Source organism: Anomaloglossus baeobatrachus, chromosome 2, assembly GCF_048569485.1.
Source record: "Anomaloglossus baeobatrachus isolate aAnoBae1 chromosome 2, aAnoBae1.hap1, whole genome shotgun sequence".
In the NCBI taxonomy this organism is placed as follows: domain Eukaryota; kingdom Metazoa; phylum Chordata; class Amphibia; order Anura; family Aromobatidae; genus Anomaloglossus; species Anomaloglossus baeobatrachus.
In genome coordinates, this window is record NC_134354.1 from 22,398,723 (window position 1) to 22,416,036 (window position 17,314).

At 44.9% G+C, this 17,314-nt stretch overlaps 1 protein-coding gene across 4 annotated transcripts in view; it reads left to right on the forward strand.

Annotated features, from left to right (window-relative positions):
- ILDR2 (immunoglobulin like domain containing receptor 2) overlaps positions 1 to 17,314 on the forward strand; it is a 260,966-nt gene that overhangs the window by 229,654 nt on the left and 13,998 nt on the right. For all 4 annotated transcript variants that reach the window (XM_075334918.1, XM_075334920.1, XM_075334919.1 and 1 more), the window contains 3 exons: positions 13,495 to 13,641; positions 15,317 to 15,487; positions 16,332 to 16,445. In XM_075334918.1, the coding sequence (XP_075191033.1) occupies positions 13,495 to 13,641; positions 15,317 to 15,487; positions 16,332 to 16,445 (432 nt within the window). The remainder of the gene's footprint in view (positions 1 to 13,494; positions 13,642 to 15,316; positions 15,488 to 16,331; positions 16,446 to 17,314) is intronic.

Genomic DNA, 17,314 nt, shown 5'->3' on the forward strand with positions numbered 1-17,314 from the left:
AACCATAAGCAGAGGTACAAAGACCAACTTATCTGAGAGGAGTTCTGGTAGACACAGAGAAAAGGGCTGGTTTCAGAATGTCCTTAGCACACAGTAGATACATTGAGCACCGGCAAGGAACAAGAGAACACTACTCAGTTATATAGGCCCACTCAGAACACCCTGATTGCCAGTCCTCCCCAGCTGTTTGGTTTCTATTCTGCAAGCCAACGTCACTACGAGCACTGACCACAAGAGGGAGCCCCAAACTGGAAGCCGGGAGAGATCGCTGCCGGCCAAATGATCCATCGTCTGACAGTGATCTGATGTGTATGGCCAGTTTATAATTTAGTTTTATATAACTCTGTATAACAGTTATCTGAGATTTCTTAATATTCTGGTACCTGAAAACCTTTAAACATTGGATATTGGGAAGTAATCAGTTTGTCTGGGGAAGCGCATTCCAGAGTTCGGTTGCAGCACGAGAGAAAACCTGGAGACGAGCTTGGAAGATTTGGGTTATGCCCTAGAGGTATGGTGGTAAACTGAGATATATGCCTGAACCGGAAAACCTACAGGATTCTAAGAGCCGATAGAGCGGAATTCAGCATACGATGAATACAATGTCAGTGAGGCAGACGGAGTATAAAGCTCCGCATCAATATATTCAAATATGCAAACTGGTGGAAAAACTACGTCAAAGGCCAAGTATTTTGCGAATGTCGCTTTGAACGTCACATCGAGATGGATGGAGAAAACGCAACATAAATATTAGACCTGATCTCGAAAATGTTATTTCTCAAAATTCAAATTTATTCCATCCGTCCCCAGAAAGAAATACTCGCTGAATAATGAATAGAGTGGACCGGTGAATAATGCATACTATGGATTGTTAGATTTCATCACTCATGGCTGGAAATAAAATATTCATTGTAGCGGACGACAGTACGAGATGGGGGGGGGAGCAACCGGAGAGGAGAGGGATGCGGAGGACGAGAGGTTAACACTTCGAAAGACAAACATGAAAATTTTAGTAAAAGTTCTACATGAACGTTAGTGGACGCAGATACCCGGGGAGCCCACCAGGAGATATTCTATGTGTCAACACTAGGTACGGGGAAGTACCAAGCGAACAACAAAAGGGAAGGAGGAGATGGGGACCCCTGACCAAACCTACTGCTGGTCCCTGGGGTCCCTCACCACCCTAGATAGATTCCTCACCTAGGCGCCGAGCCGGATACCTGACCCTAAGTATCCCTAGTGCTGGACCCTAAGTAAGGAACGGATGGGATGAGCTCTTCGTCAACCCCACTAATCACTATAGAAGACACAAGGGGGACACACAGGGGAAAAGCATGAACTACTTATCTACAGATGACTCAGGCAGAAGTTCAGCAAAGTTTCAGCAACAATACCAGAGGAGTACAAGCCACCTGCTTGCAACCAGGGCTTGAAAGAAATGAAAATATCACCAGCACCAGTCCAAGGAAGGAAGGGGTATTTAAGCACCAAGAGAATACTGATAATCAGCAGCTGGGTGGAAGGAGAGATCCTACTCGGTCCAAAAGGGAGAGCGATGAATCCAGCAGGAAAGCTACCTATACCAATGAATACTGACAGCAGGAATAACAGAAAGCCAAGGAGCATTCTGCGCAGCCAACGGTGTGACCTTCTATGGCCAGAAACCACAGGACTGGCTGTCACCCGTGACACACCCATGACACTTGGACCTGTTATGGTATGATGACATCACACTTGGGGCAGTGACACGCCATCTACAGCCCCAACCATTCACTTTTCCATTTAAGCAGCTTCAGGTACTTCTTTTTTGGAGGTTTCGCTGACGCTGTTAATGAGGGTCCTGAGCATTTTACAGGGGGTTTCGTGGTTATCATCATTTCTAAGGATTCTATGGCTTTTGCATTTACTTCAGGCTCAGCTGCTTTTGCTGTTAGTAGTGTTTTTCCGGCTCTGAGGATCCTGCAATAGTCGCTGTACATCATAGGTGCTTTGATTGTTAGGGTGTCATGCTGGGTATGGGGAAATACTACGTGTACTGTGACAGTGAAGGGAAACCCTGTGTCTAGGGAAGAGGGAAATGGTGACCCCTGACCAAACTTTTCACTAGCCCCTGGCTCCCCTGACCACCTTAGATAAGTTTCGCTTATATGCGCTGAGCAGGATACCTGTTCCTGGATGACCCCGAACTTGGCCTTAGGTAAGGAACAGATGGGGTGAGCACTTAGTCAACCCCACTAAGCTCTAAAGAACAAACAGGGGGAAGTGAACAGATAACTCCAAGAAACTCAGGGAGAGGAACAGCAACAAACAACAACGTTTCTTCAGATAGAAGCCAACTGCATCCAAGGCCTGTCTAGGAATATAACTTTATCACCCGCAAACACTAAGGGGAAATGTGGGTATTTAAGGACACAAGGAAAAGTGATGATGATTAACAGATCAAAGTTGATGATATCCGCAGGTTCCTAAAAGTAAAGGGATTAACCCCCAAGCAGCGAAGATACATAGGATCGCCTTTACACCACAGCAGGTAGAATAGAATGTTGTGTAGCCAAACACTCCGACCTTCTACAGCCGGACACCATAGGACTGTCTGTCAACCGTGACACACTCCAGTGGCAGCAGATGTTGTTTAAGATGTGGCTTTTTCAGTTATTGAAGCTCTTTGGTTGCCGTTATTACTGGAAGGTCTTGAATCTGTGTTGTAACTCGTGGAGGGATCCTCGGGGGAGTGTCTATCCCCAATAAATATAAAGGGTGGAGCTTCAGAGAAGTGTTGGCCAATCAGATTGACAAAACTGTGTAAAGTTATGCGAGAGTCCAATAATTAGTCACCATGCAGTGGAACACTATCGTAAAAGGGCACCGGATAGGGTTACATAGTTGAAAAAAGACCTAGGTCCATCTAGTTCCCCTTCCTCCACCAATTTTTCATTTGGTCCCTAAGTCACTTATAACCAACAATGTTTTGTGTAGTGAGGAAATCATCCAGCCCTGATTATAAAAGCTGTTATAGTATCTGCCATTACTGCCTCTTGTGGTCGGCATTCCACAGTCTGACTGCTCTAACTGTAAAGAACCCTTGGAGCCTAAATATCCCAAAAATGTGGTTATTCTGCAGTGACGAGTTTCCTGCGGCCGCTGGTTACGCTTTTCATGCACCCAGCGGCCTTTACGTGGGCAGCAGGCGCAGCATAGGGCAGAGATCTCACGGTTCACTCATTACTAGGGCTGTTCTTTGGGAGCTATTACAGCGCGATGGCGGTGCCCCGGCCCACGCACTAATGTCCGTTTTGCTTCCGCTGAGCAGATGGCAGGGCCTAATTACACTGATTGTAAAGTAGAGCAACGAGAGCGCGTATCATGAATGAACCTGCAACCCAGTCTAGTAGTCGAGGTAATAACCGCTCTCACAATTACACAGTCCACCCCTGATTGTATTAATTAACTCCGCTGCTTGCAAAATGTTTAACCCCTGAATATGCCCCCCCCCCCGATGCCCCCGGCATTGGTGAGTGAAGCCTTGTTTATTCCCACTATGGGCATATAAAGAGATAGTAAAAAACAAAGCAATAAAAAAAAATTCATAACCTTTTAGCCTCCGGTATATGGAATCTCTGAAAATGGGAGGGTTGGAGGGTACTATGTCTATGTGGCGCCCCTGAGGTTTCAGGCACCACAGGGTAAGCAGTACTCATCTCGGATACGGAGGAGGTCGTCACCGGTAAACCACCACCAAAACACCCATCCAAAACAACATGGGAGCTCTTCCACTGTGACCGCTGGGGTGGCCATCATGAGGTATGGGACCTCTTGCCCACTAGTTCAGAAATCCGGGAAGCCAACGGGGGAAGTGAGGAGCCATCACACACACAAGTCAGTCAGAAGTTAGCTACGGGCACAGGAAGCGTCAGGATGGACTCAGGGGACAAAAGCAAGCAAAGACACGGATAATTCGGGGCCCGTGGTCCGGAGCTGGGGGCTCGACCCGGGTTCTTAGGAAAGAAGGGGCATCCCAGGGTTCGCGGGGAGTGCAGAAGGCACCCGTGACCCATTCCACGGCCCAGGAGCTGGGGTGGAGGGAAACCATCGAAGGGAGACACCGGCCTCAACCTCCGAAGTATCCGGGATCGGTTGGAGCCCATTACAGTGGGACGTGGCACACCAAGGGCAGAGTGACTTCAGTGAGTAAAAAGACCTTGAACTGCACTCTGTGTCGTCCCGTCATTGCTGGCGCCCTCACCATCGCGCCTCTCCGCCATAGGCAAGTACTACTACCGCCATCGTCCTCCCTGAGGCCTAGCTCTACCTGTGGAGAGCTGAAACACCCGAGCAGCGTCACCATCCGCCCCAGAAGAGAAAGCACCCGCAGCGGCGGCTATCATATTAGCCGCACACCACAGGTGGCATCACAAACAACTACACCCACACTGGACCGCGGTCACAGACCCGGGTGAGGCCACCGCGGCGACCCAGGAGAAGAACCGTGGCCCGGTGACGAGTAACCTCCGACCCCATGGGCTCGTCATCTACAGCTGGGAAGAAGCTTGCTATAACAGAAACCATCCACCCTCACTCACCTTGCGATAAAACCTGGAAAAATAAAGCACATCCCATTAGTTACGCCTTCGCAGTATTGTGCCTTCACGGTGCCCAATCTGGGTGGATTCCAATGCCGTCTGTGGCAAATCCAGGAAAGTTATTTCTACAGTTTATCATATTTTTTGTGCCTTTTTTGTTTAAGTGAAAGTATGGCTTTTAGGCAATTTTTATTTTTTAGACTTTTTTTTAGATAAATAAAAATATTTGCACTCCCCTGGTCCGGCTTCTAATTTGGTTCTCCTTGGGTAATGGGTTTCATATCATAGCATTTCTGTATGCATAGTGTCGGTTCGTATTGAATTGCTGATACCCTACAACTTTGTAATTCACTTTTTTTCCTCTATCTCGTTCTGTTTTCGAGATAACAAATGCTAACTCCGTTGTTTTGCACCGGGTGGTGTTATAGGTGGTTTCATTGCGTAGTGCATGGCTACTTTACTATACCTAGACACCACTTCTATCCCTATAGCTGCCGCCGTTCTCAAGTTGATGGCGGTGGACAGGATATGGGTGGACACACTGTAGATATGTGTATATATATACAGTATATAAGGAGAGTGATGGGGTGCTACGCCAGATGACCTGGTCTCCACAGTCACCAGACCTGAACCCAATTGAGATGGTTTGGGGTGAGCTGGACCGCAGAGTGAAGGCAAAAGGGCCAACAAGTGCTAAGCATCTCTAGGAACGCCTTCAAGACTGTTGGAAAACCATTTCCGGTGACTACCTCTTGAAGCTCATCAAGAGAATGCCAAGAGTGTGCAAAGCAGTAATCAAAGCAAAAGGCGGCGACTGTGAAGAACCTAGAATATAAGACATATTTTCAGTTATTTCACACTCTTTTGTTCAGTATTGCATTCCACATGTGTTAATTCATAGTTTTGATGTCTTCAATGTGAATCTACAATTTTCAAAGTCCTGAAAAGAAAGAAAACTCTTTGAATGAGAAGGTGTGTCCAAACTTTTGGTCTGTACTGTGTATATATAATATATATATATTTTATTTTTTTTTCGAAATCTTCGTTGTGAAAGAGTTAAATAAAGCAGATCTTAACATGAAGACTGCGTTTTCCTTCTTCCTCGCTTGGTCTATATTATTGAGCCGCTCGCTGCTGTGCATTATGTAATTGAAGTGACCTCGGCGCTCGGCACAGTGACGCTATTATGTGTTTGTTGTAAGAGCCGCGGTTAGGGGCACGTACATACCCAGATAAACTCACCCCCGCTCAGTCACCCCAGACCCTGACCCCACACACAGCCCCGACCATTATCTGACAATAAATGACGCTTCATTCACTTCATCTAACACAGAATATGTAATTGTGATAATTGATCGGGAATCAGAATGAATAACAGAAGAATGTCCCATTATACCCAGACCCCGACCCGAAGAGTTAATAAGCAACTACATTGCAGCTCCAGCCATATTGTCAGTGGGAGCGTATTATTAATTCATAGGAGCAGTATTATAGGAGTTATATTCTTGTACATAAGAGCAGTATTATAGTAGTTATAGTCTTGTACATAGGGGCAGTATTATAGTAGATATATTCTTGTACATAGGGGGCAGTATTATAGTAGTTATATTCTTGTACATAGGAGGCAGTATTATAGTAGTTATATTCTTGTATATAGGGGGCAGTATTATAGTAGTTATATTCTTGTACATAGGGGGCAGTATTATAGTAGTTATATTCTTGTATATAGGGGGCAGTATTATAGTAGTTATATTCTTGTATATAGGGGGCAGTATTATAGTAGTTATATTCTTGTACATAGGAGCAGTATTATAGTAGTTATATTCTTGTATATAGGGGGCAGTATTATAGTAGTTATATTCTTGTATATAGGGGGCAGTATTATAGTAGTTATATTCGTGTACATAGGAGCAGTATTATAGTAGTTATATTCTTGTACATAGGGGGCAGTATTATAGTAGTTTTATTCTTGTACATAGGAGCAGTATTATAGTAGTTATATTCTTGTATATAGGAGCAGTATTATAGTAGTTATATTCTTGTACATAGGGGGCAGTATTATAGTAGTTTTATTCTTGTACATAGGAGCAGTATTATAGTAGTTATATTCTTGTACATAGGGGCAGTATTATAGGAGTTATATTCTTGTACATAGGAGCAGTATTATAGTAGTTATATTCTTGTACATAAGAGCAGTATTATAGTAGTTATATTCTTGTACATAGGAGCAGTATTATAGTAGTTATATTCTTGTACATAGGGGCAGTATTATAGGAGTTATATTCTTGTACATAGGAGCAGTATTATAGTAGTTATATTCTTGTACATAGGGGCAGTATTATAGTAGTTATATTCTTGTACATAGGGGCAGTATTATAGTAGTTATATTCTTGTACATAGGGGGCAGTATTATAGTAGTTATATTCTTGTATATAGGGGGCAGTATTATAGTAGTTATATTCTTGTACATAGGAGCAGTATTATAGTAGTTATATTCTTGTACATAGGAGGCAGTATTATAGTAGTTATATTCTTGTACATAGGGGGCAGTATTATAGTAGTTATATTCTTGTATATAGGGGGCAGTATTATAGTAGTTATATTCTTGTACATAGGAGCAGTATTATAGTAGTTATATTCTTGTATATAGGGGGCAGTATTATAGTAGTTATATTCTTGTATATAGGGGGCAGTATTATAGTAGTTATATTCTTGTACATAGGAGCAGTATTATAGTAGTTATATTCTTGTACATAGGGGGCAGTATTATAGTAGTTTTATTCTTGTACATAGGAGCAGTATTATAGTAGTTATATTCTTGTATATAGGAGCAGTATTATAGTAGTTATATTCTTGTACATAGGGGGCAGTATTATAGTAGTTTTATTCTTGTACATAGGAGCAGTATTATAGTAGTTATATTCTTGTACATAGGGGCAGTATTATAGGAGTTATATTCTTGTACATAGGAGCAGTATTATAGTAGTTATATTCTTGTACATAAGAGCAGTATTATAGTAGTTATATTCTTGTACATAGGAGCAGTATTATAGTAGTTATATTCTTGTACATAGGGGCAGTATTATAGGAGTTATATTCTTGTACATAGGAGCAGTATTATAGTAGTTATATTCTTGTACATAGGGGCAGTATTATAGTAGTTATATTCTTGTACATAGGGGCAGTATTATAGTAGTTATATTCTTGTACATAGGGGCAGTATTATAGTAGTTATATTCTTGTACATAGGGGGCAGTATTATAGTAGTTATATTCTTGTACATAGGGGACAGTATTATAGTAGTTATATTCTTGTACATAGGGGCAGTATTATAGTAGTTATATTCTTGTACATAGGAGCAGTATTATAGTAGTTATATTCTTGTACATAGGGGGCAGTATTATAGTAGTTATATTCTTGTACATAGGAGCAGTATTATAGTAGTTATATTCTTGTACATAGGAGCAGTATTATAGTAGTTATATTCTTGTACATAGGGGCAGTATTATAGTAGTTATATTCTTGTACATAGGAGCAGTATTATAGTAGTTATATTCTTGTACATAGGGGGCAGTATTATAGTAGTTATATTCTTGTACATAGGAGCAGTATTATAGTAGTTATATTCTTGTATATAGGTGTCAGTATTATAGTAGTTATATTCTTGTACATAGGGGCAGTATTATAGTAGTTATATTCTTGTACATAGGGGGCAGTATTATAGTAGTTATATTCTTGTACATAGGGGCAGTATTATAGTAGTTATATTCTTGTACATAGGGGCAGTATTATAGTAGTTATATTCTTGTACATAGGGGCAGTATTATAGTAGTTATATTCTTGTACATAGGAGCAGTATTATAGTAGGTTTTCTATTGTATCTAGTATCATAGTAGTAAATTTGGGATACCAGTTTTTTGGTTTTCACGTGGTGACCCTTGGGCTGCTTGTTACCTTGTAGTCCCATGACGGATCAGATTTTAGGATAATTTACCTCCTCTTATGTTCCTTCCAATTACACATATGTCAAAAAAGTAAAAATAAAAGATCAGAATCCTGTTCATTTGGAGGGTAACACATGCCTCGGCCGCTTTCCTCCAGAATTGATGCCGCCCTTCTTCCGCTCTTCTAGTGATTTATTCTTAATCCCTCTTACAGGAGAATAGATGTTTTATTCGCATTCATTATTTGGTTGGAGTGCGCAGCACAGAGGGCAGATGTGATCAGTACCAGTCTGCACCATGTGGGGGCGACATTACGCTTTAACAGAAGTACCATGTGGGCAGAGGTTTTTGCCGCCATAGAGCACTAGTAATTACTTTCTCTTGTGTGTTCACAGCAGTGGAACCATTTATGTTGTGTTTTCCCATATTTTATAGCCTTTTATCCCAGATTGTGACTTTTAATGCAATGAATGTAGCCCTCACTGAGAAGCTGCACTGTTGTCCACTCTGAAGGTGAGGATGTCTGAGCCGCCTTCCTGGCCCTGCTCCTGGCCAGCCCTGATCTTATACCCCCAACCCCGGGGGGAGCGCTGGAACAGGAGTGTGATGACACCAACAGAGATAAACAAACAGGGGAAACCAAAACTCTATCTCACAGCACGCTCACACAAAGGAATAAGACAATAAGAGCTAAGGAGGAAAGTAAGAGCAGGGAGGAAACAACAAGACGACAAGAGAACTCTACAACAACTCCAACCTCACGCAATATAATCACCAGCAGAACTGGAACACAACAGCACAGAGACCAACCCAGCAATATACTATAGTCGGCAAGGGAAGACAGATTCTACCATCTTAAAAAGGCAGAGAGTAAATGTGATAGGTTTCCAAGAACATGTGATCCCAGATAAGGTTAACTCTTGCTAGTCTGACCATTAATCAGCCTACAGCTGGTCGACGCCTGAGCCTGCCTGTGTAACTCGGAGAAACCATAGGGTAGAGAGTCAGAATCAGTAGTGTGAATAGCGTCTGATGCCGCCATTAAAATCAGCGAGTTTTAAGCAAAACTCAGTGTGACACAAACCCAACGATTTCCAACCACCGATGGAGGGGGGGGGGATTCCATGTCCAATCCTTTTTTTGTTTCAGGGGTGTCAGCAGTTTTTCCTCTCCCCCTATTGAAAATATATGAACACTCAGATGAGCCGAGTGTGCATATATGTGGTGAAGTTAGGAAAGGAGTCGTCTGCCAACATTTGGCTCAGATTTTTCTTTACTCCACTGCTGAACTCCAAAGGGGCTGACCACCTTAGGCGGCATTTTTGTTTTTATACTTCCATACATGTTTTTGGGGGCTAAAAAATATTTTTTGCAATTGGGTTCAGTTAAAAAATTTGCACCGGTTGGCTTTTACAGGATTTCTGTTTTCTCTTCGCGTTCAACCTTAACATAGTCTGTAAAAAATTAGACAAAAAAAAGAGAAAAAGACTGTCAAAATGAGCTCACTGAAGGATTCTCAGTTGACTCAATAGATGCTGAGGCTGTAGAAGGATGGCAAAGGATTGCCAAAATGATTTTAGTGCTAAACACATGAATTTAAGTTAAAAATATATGTCCCTAAAAGGGGACAACGCTTTAACTTGCACTGATGTCCCCCGCACAGCGGGTACAGCATAGCCGGGTGGTCCGGACTTGTCTGGCGTTCTCAGGGTGATGCTCTTTGCTGCTTGATTTACACTGAATGTTGGTGAAGAGGATCTTGGGCCTTCTATACAAAGGCTCCTCCGTAAACAGCGCGGTTATCCGGCAGTGTTGCCATAGTGAAACGTAGCAGCGCTCGCGTTCTGCTGTTTAATAATGAGCCGCTAATGCATCGCGGGCAACTTTATAAAGCTACCTGAAGGCGTCTGTAATAACACGTTGTCAGTGGCGTACACCGGTGCCCCCGGAATTGATGGCTCGGTAGTGCGGGTGGGTCTATTTGGGTAAGCCCTGATTAAAGTTAATGTATCACGAGAAAATGGCAAAAAAATAGATTCTAAAAATACTAAATAAAAAAAATTGTCTTTTTTTTTATCCGTAAATTCCAGATATCTGTCACACTAGACATGTGAAAATAGGGAAACCCTGTATTTAGGGAAGGGGAAGATGGTGACCCCTGACTAAACCTTCCACTGACCATTGGCTCCCCTGACCACCCTAGATAGGTTCCGCACCTTTGCGCCGAGCAGGATACCTGACCCTGACTGACTCTGAACTGGGCCCTAGGTAGGGAGCGGATGGCATGAGCGCTTAGTCAACCCCACTAAACTCTAAAGACACAGCGATAACAAACGGGGAAATGAACAGTAACATCTACAAGAAGAACAAGGAGAAGAACAGCAACAAAGATGGATGCAAGCCGCCTGCTTGCATCCAAGGCCTCTATAGATTTTTAACTCTATCACCAGCAAAGACCAGGGGGAATGAGAGTATTTAAGGACAAAAAGGGAAATGCTGATGATCAACAGCTGTAAGTTGAGGATATCCGCAGGGTCCTAAAGGGAAAAGGATTAACCTCAAGCAGAGAAGAAAAGAATGTTAGAGAGCAGCTTGTGTAGCTAAACGCTGCGACCTTCTACAACCGGACACCACAGGACTGTCTATCAAGCGTGAGACACCCATGACAACATCCCCTTTAATGGGAGGTGTATAAATCTGAATGCACTTAGCACCCTCTAGTGGCACCTCTAGGAATCCTGTAATTTGTATTTGACGACACGAGGGAAGATCTGTTCATTTTCTGAAAAGCGCACACAAATACGGCCCCGGACTAGGCTGACCTTCTATTAGTCACCTAGTGTCCCATTCTTCAGGTGTCTCCATCCACCTCGCTCTGTGATTCCTCCAGACTCATGTCAATCACCCACATTTGGTGTCCATTGTGTTTTTTTGTGCTTTGGAAGTTAGTATTTGAAAATGTAAAGGGTTTTTTTTGAAGTTCAAAAAGTTGTGGCCAAATATTTCCTGCCAGTCTAGAGCTCTGCTTTAAGTCCTTCCAAAGACATAGTCACCATTGTCTTCGTCCTCTTTCACACATCAGTTTTTTGCCGTCAGGCACAATCCGGCGGTTTCCGGAAAAAACGGATCCGACGTCTGTTGCTGCCGGATCCGTTTTTTTCCTCATAGACTTGTATTGGCGCCGGATTGTGCCGCATGGCCTCGCGTTTCATTCCGTGTGCTTATCCAGCTGCTGGAAAGGACGCACAATGGAACGTTTTTTGTCACCAGCAAAAAAAAAACGCATCGGATCCGGAATGGGATGTGTTGTATAATGAAAGCCTATGGGCGCCGGATCCGGCGTAATCCAGCAAAAAATACATTCCACCGACGGATCTGTTTTTTTAACTGAGCATGCTCAGATGAGATGTAAATTCATTTCTGGTCTCTCTCTCTCTCTCCCTCTCTTTCTCTCTCGCTCTCTCTCCCTCTCTTTCTCTCTCTCTCTCCCTCTTTCTCTCCCTCTTTTCTCCCTCTCTCTCCCACACTTTCTCTCTCACCCTCTCTCTCCCTCTCTTTCTCTCCCTCTCTTTCTCTCTCTCTCTCTCTCCCTCTTTCTCTCCCTCTTTCTCTCCCTCTCTTTCTCTCTCTCTCCCTCTCTCTCTCTCTCCCTCCCTCTCCCTGTCTTTTTTCTCTCTCTCTGTCTCCCTCCCTCTCCCCCTCTCTGTCTCTCCCCCTCTCTCTCTTTCTCTCTCCCTTTCTCTCACACTCTCTCTCACACTCTCTTCCTCTCTCACACTCTCTCTCCCTCCCTCTCTCCCACACTTTTTCTCTCTCTCCCTTTCTCTCTCACACTCTCTTCCTCTCTCACAATCTCTCTCCCTCTCTCTCTCGCTCCCTCTCTCCCACACTCTCTCTCCCACACTCTCTCCCCCTTTCTCTCTCTCCCTCTTTCTCTCTCTTTCTCTATCTCTCCCCCCCTCTCTCTCTCCTTCTCTCTCTCCCCCTCTCTCTCTCCCTTTCTCTTTCCCTTTCTCTATCTCTCTCTCTCTCCCTTTCCTCTCCCTCTCGCTCTCTCCCTTTCCTTTCTCTCTCTCGCTCTCTTCCTTTCCTCTCTCTCGCCTCCCTCTCTCTCTCTCCCTTTCCTTTCTCTCTCTCTCGCTCTCTCCCTTTCCTCTCCCTCTCTCTCTCTTCCTTTCCTTTCTCTCTCGCTCTCTTCCTTTCCTCTCTCTCGCTCTCTCTCTCGCTCTCTCTCGCTCTCTCTCTCCCTCCTCCCTAGCAAATAACCTTTGGCCTCAAGGGAAAAAATGAGACGGATCGTTTTTTTCCGGATCCGTTGCATCAAACTGGATTCTGTCGGATGGCAAAAAACTTATGTGAAAGAGGCCTTAAGGCCTTGCTGATACATCGCTAACATTGCTGCCAAAGCCTCTCTTTTTCTCTATAGGACCTTCGTTTTTTTTCATGATTGAGTTTATAGTCCAGCATCCATGTATCTAAGACTAGTGAGATGGATATTCTTTGGCTGGAAATTTCCTTTAAAAAGAAGTCATCCCTTCTTTGTCGGGGCTCCTTTATGGCAACAATCCACTTTGGGTTATAGGTGTCAAAGCTTGGAATCCAAAGTTTATGTATCTACGACTGGTATGAAGATTATTCTTTGGCTGGCCCCTTTAAGAGGCGCTCGTCCGTCCCTTAAAGGAGCTTTATTACAGCGTCAACCCCATTGTAAAAAAAAACAAGCTAAAGCGGTAATTAGAGAATGGTGGCACAGGTAGCGCGAGGATAAGCTCAATGGCGGCACAGGTAGAGCGAGGATAAGCTCAATGGCGGCACAGGTAGAGCGAGGATAGGCTCAATGGCGGCACAGGTAGAGCGAGGATAGGCTCAATGGCGGCACAGGTAGAGCGAGGATAAGCTCAATGGCGGCATGTAGGTGCATTGGGATCTTTATTGTATACTGATCAGCTAATCTTCTTTGTCATTTGCAGAATGGGTGTTCGTCTGCCTGGTCATACTCGGCACGTTCCTCTTCTTCGCCATGGTGGGCCTTTGTTGGTGCCAATGCTGCCCCCACAGCTGTTGCTGTTACGTGCGCTGCCCGTGCTGCCCAGAAACCTGCTGCTGTCCCCGAGCCTGTGAGTATCACGTGTGTCACTGTACCAGCCCTAAGGGAAAACAAATAGTATTACTCTGTCGGGTTTTATTTATGGTTTATGTGACTTAAATACAGGTATGGCCGAAAGTGTTTACACCATTGTAATTGTTCCAGAAAATGAAGTATTTCTTACACACATTTGTTATACACACATTTATTTTCTTTATGTATTGCAATAACACAAAAAAGCAGAGAATTAAAAGGCAAATTGGACTTAAAACTCGAAAAATGGGTCGGACAATATTGTTCTCCCTCTCAACTTAATATTTGGTTGCACACCCTTTACCCTCTGGGATAAATCCCCTCCATCAGTCGCCTCCTATACACGTCAACAAGCTTCTTCCTCCTCTCACCTGGAATTTAGGACTCTTCTTTATAAACGTCTCCAGGTCTCTCATATCTGCAGGAGTCTTCTCTTCCCCTTCTCTTCCCCTTCTCTTCTCTTCCTCTCCTCTTCCTCTTCTCTTCCCCTTCTCTTCCCCTTCTCTTCCTCTCCTCTTCCTCTTCTCTTCCTCTCCTCTTCTCTTCCTCTTCTCTTCCTCTCCTCTTCTCTTCCTCTCCTCTTCCCCTTTTCTTCTCTTCCTCTCCTCTTCCTCTCCTCTTCCCCTTCTTTTCCCCTTCTCTTCTCCTTCTCTTCTCCTTCTCTCCTCTTCCTCTCCTCATCCCCTTCTCTTCTCCTTCTCTCCTCTTCCTCTCCTCATCCCCTTCTCTTCTCCTTCTCTTCTCTTCCTCTCCTCTTCCTCTCCTCTTCCCCTTCTCTTCCCCTTCTCTTCTTCTCCTCTTCCTCTCCTCATCCCCTTCTCTTCCTCTTCTCTTCTCTTCCCCTTCTCTTCCTTTCCTCTTCCCTTCCCCTTCTCTTCCTCTCCTCTTCCTCTCCTCTTCCCCTTCTCTTCCTTTCCTCTTCCCCTTCTCTTCCCCTTCTCTTCTCTTCCTCTCCTCTTCCTCTTCCCCTTCTCTTCCCCTTCTCTTCCCCTTCTCTTCCCCTTCTCTTCTCTTCCTCTTCCCCTTCTATTCTCTTCCTCTTCTCTTCCCCTTCTCTTCCCCTTCTCTTCTCTTCCCCTTCTCTTCCCCTTCTCTTTCCCTCCTCTTCCCCTTCTCTTCCCCTTCTCTTTCCCTCCTCTTCCTCTTCTCTTCCCCTTCTCTTTCCCTCCTCACCTGTTCCCCTTCTCTTCCCCTCCTCTTCCTCTCCTCTTCCCCTTCTCTTCCCCTTCTCTTCCCCTTCTCTTTCCCTCCTCTCCTGTTCCCCTTCTCTTCCCCTTCTCTTCCCCTCCTCTTCCTCTCCTCTTCCCCTTCTCTTCCCCTTCTCTTTCCCTCCTCTTCCTCTTCCCCTTTTCTTCCCCTTTTCTTCCCCTTCTCTTCCCCTTCTCTTTCCCTCCTCTTCCTCTTCCCCTTTTCTTCCCCTTCTCTTCCCCCTTCTCTTCCCCTGTTACCGATCTTTTTGCACTCCGGGAATGTAGACCCCCATATCGTATTATTATTATTTTTTAACTCTTTCTCCCCCTCAAAGCTATCGGCGCAGTTTTGATCCGGACTGAATCAATCTGTCAGCCTAATTTGGGCTTATCCGTCAAGTTTAACTTCTTTACTGTATGTTGAGGTTATTTTTTTTATGCCACCTTGTGTTTTTCTTTTTTTTTTTTTTCTTTTTTACGCAGTGTATGAAGCGGGCAAGGCTGCAAAGATTGGCTATCCCCCCACCGTTCCCACTGCCTGCCCTCCGTATTACATCTCCACAGTCCCTGTGGCTCCAGTGCCAGCCCCAATGATAATGGAAAAGCAGCATGTTCCACCGCTGGTGCAAAGCGACTCGTTAGGAGGCCAAAATGGTAAATCCAACATTGCCCATGATGGGGATCACGGACCAAGAGTTATGGGGCAGAAGGAGCAAGTTCAACCGGCAGCACAGAGTATTTCAGAAGAGGGGTGTGCTGAGCTGGTGGGAGGCAGTGACCTGTCCACTCATGGGATGATATTGGTGAAAACAGGACTGTATGTGGTAGGGTAGGATTCCACTTGCGAGAGACTTGAGCGTATCTCGCCTCGGATCTCCCGGAACGGCCTGCCTCTCTCCCGACAGGAGGAGGTCAACTGCCTCTATTTCTGTGCAGCTGAGACGCTCCCGTGGGAAAATGGCAGGCCATCCCAGGTGATGTGATGTGAGATACGCTCGAGTCTCTCATAAAGAGGAGTCCTACCCGTAGACTGAGGGTCAGGGTCGCCCAGCAGCACAGAGTATTTCAGAAGAGCGGTGTGCTGAGCTGGTGGGAGGCAGTGACTTGTCTGCTCATGGGATGATATTGGTGAAAACAGGACTGTATGTGGTAGGGTAGGATTCCACATGCGAGAGACTCGAGGGTATCTCGCAACGCATCACCCCGGACGGCCTGCCTCTCTCCCGATAGGAGCGGATCAGCTGCCTCTATTTCTGTGCAGCTGAGACGCTCCCATCGGAACAGAGGCAGGCCGTCCGGGGTGATGTGATGCCAGATATGCTCGAGTCTCTCGTAAAGTGGAGTCCTACCCGTAGACTGAGGGTCAGGGTCGCCCAGCAGCACAGAGTATTTTTAGGACACTTGTGGGAAGCAGTGACCTGTCCAATATACATAGAATTTAGATAACATAGTATATACTCGCCAGTCATTAATGTGACATATCGGTTTTTTTCACTAGTGCGTAAAGGTTACCGAATCCAGGCGGACAAGGAGCGGGACTCCATGAAGGTTCTGTACTACGTGGAGAAGGAGCTGGCGCAGTTTGACCCAGCGCGCAGGATGCGAGAGCGATGTGAGTGCTCCGTACAGAACGTCTCCTCTTGTAGCAGAGTCGGGGGTTTAATCCAAGATTCCAGAATCTGTTCGTTTGAGTCATTTTTCTGTGAACTTGGCGGCCACCTACACAATGAGTCACCGGCTACGAGCCGTCACTTCCAGCCTCGCATTGTTCCCAGCGCAGAAATGTATTATAGTCCGTTCATAAACACAGACACATTGGAATTAGCGGCTTTTATAAGGACTGAAGTATGGCTGCCTCCTTGTGTCTGGTTACAGGAGAAGGCTCCGGAACGGCGCTGCTGGGTTCTGCTCCTCAAGAAGTTCCCGTGTTTGTGATAGCTAGAAAATGGAACCAGGACGGGAGCCTAATGGGGGTATTCCTAAACTAATACAGACCCCAGACAAGACCCTTTAAAACTGAACTCAGACCAGATACCTAAATAATACCAACCCAAGGCCAAACCCCTAAATAAAGACACCCAAACAATATAGACCCAAGACCAGAACCCTAAATAATACTGACCCTAGACTAGAACCCCTAAATAATCTGAACACCCATCCATGCCACCTAAATAATACTGACCCACAGGCCATGACCTGTAAATACAGACCCCAGACAAGACCCCCAAACAGTATAGACCCTAGACTAAATAATAAAGACCCACATCAGACTTCTAATAATACAGTCCCCAGACCTAACCCCTAAATACAGACCCCAGGCAAGACCCCCAAACAATATAGACCCCAGACCAGACCCCTAAATAATACAGACCCTAGACTAGAACCCCTAAATATTCTGAAGACCCAATCATACCACCTACATAATACCGACCCACAGGCCAGACAGACCCCAGACAAAACCCCCCAACAGTATAGACCCTA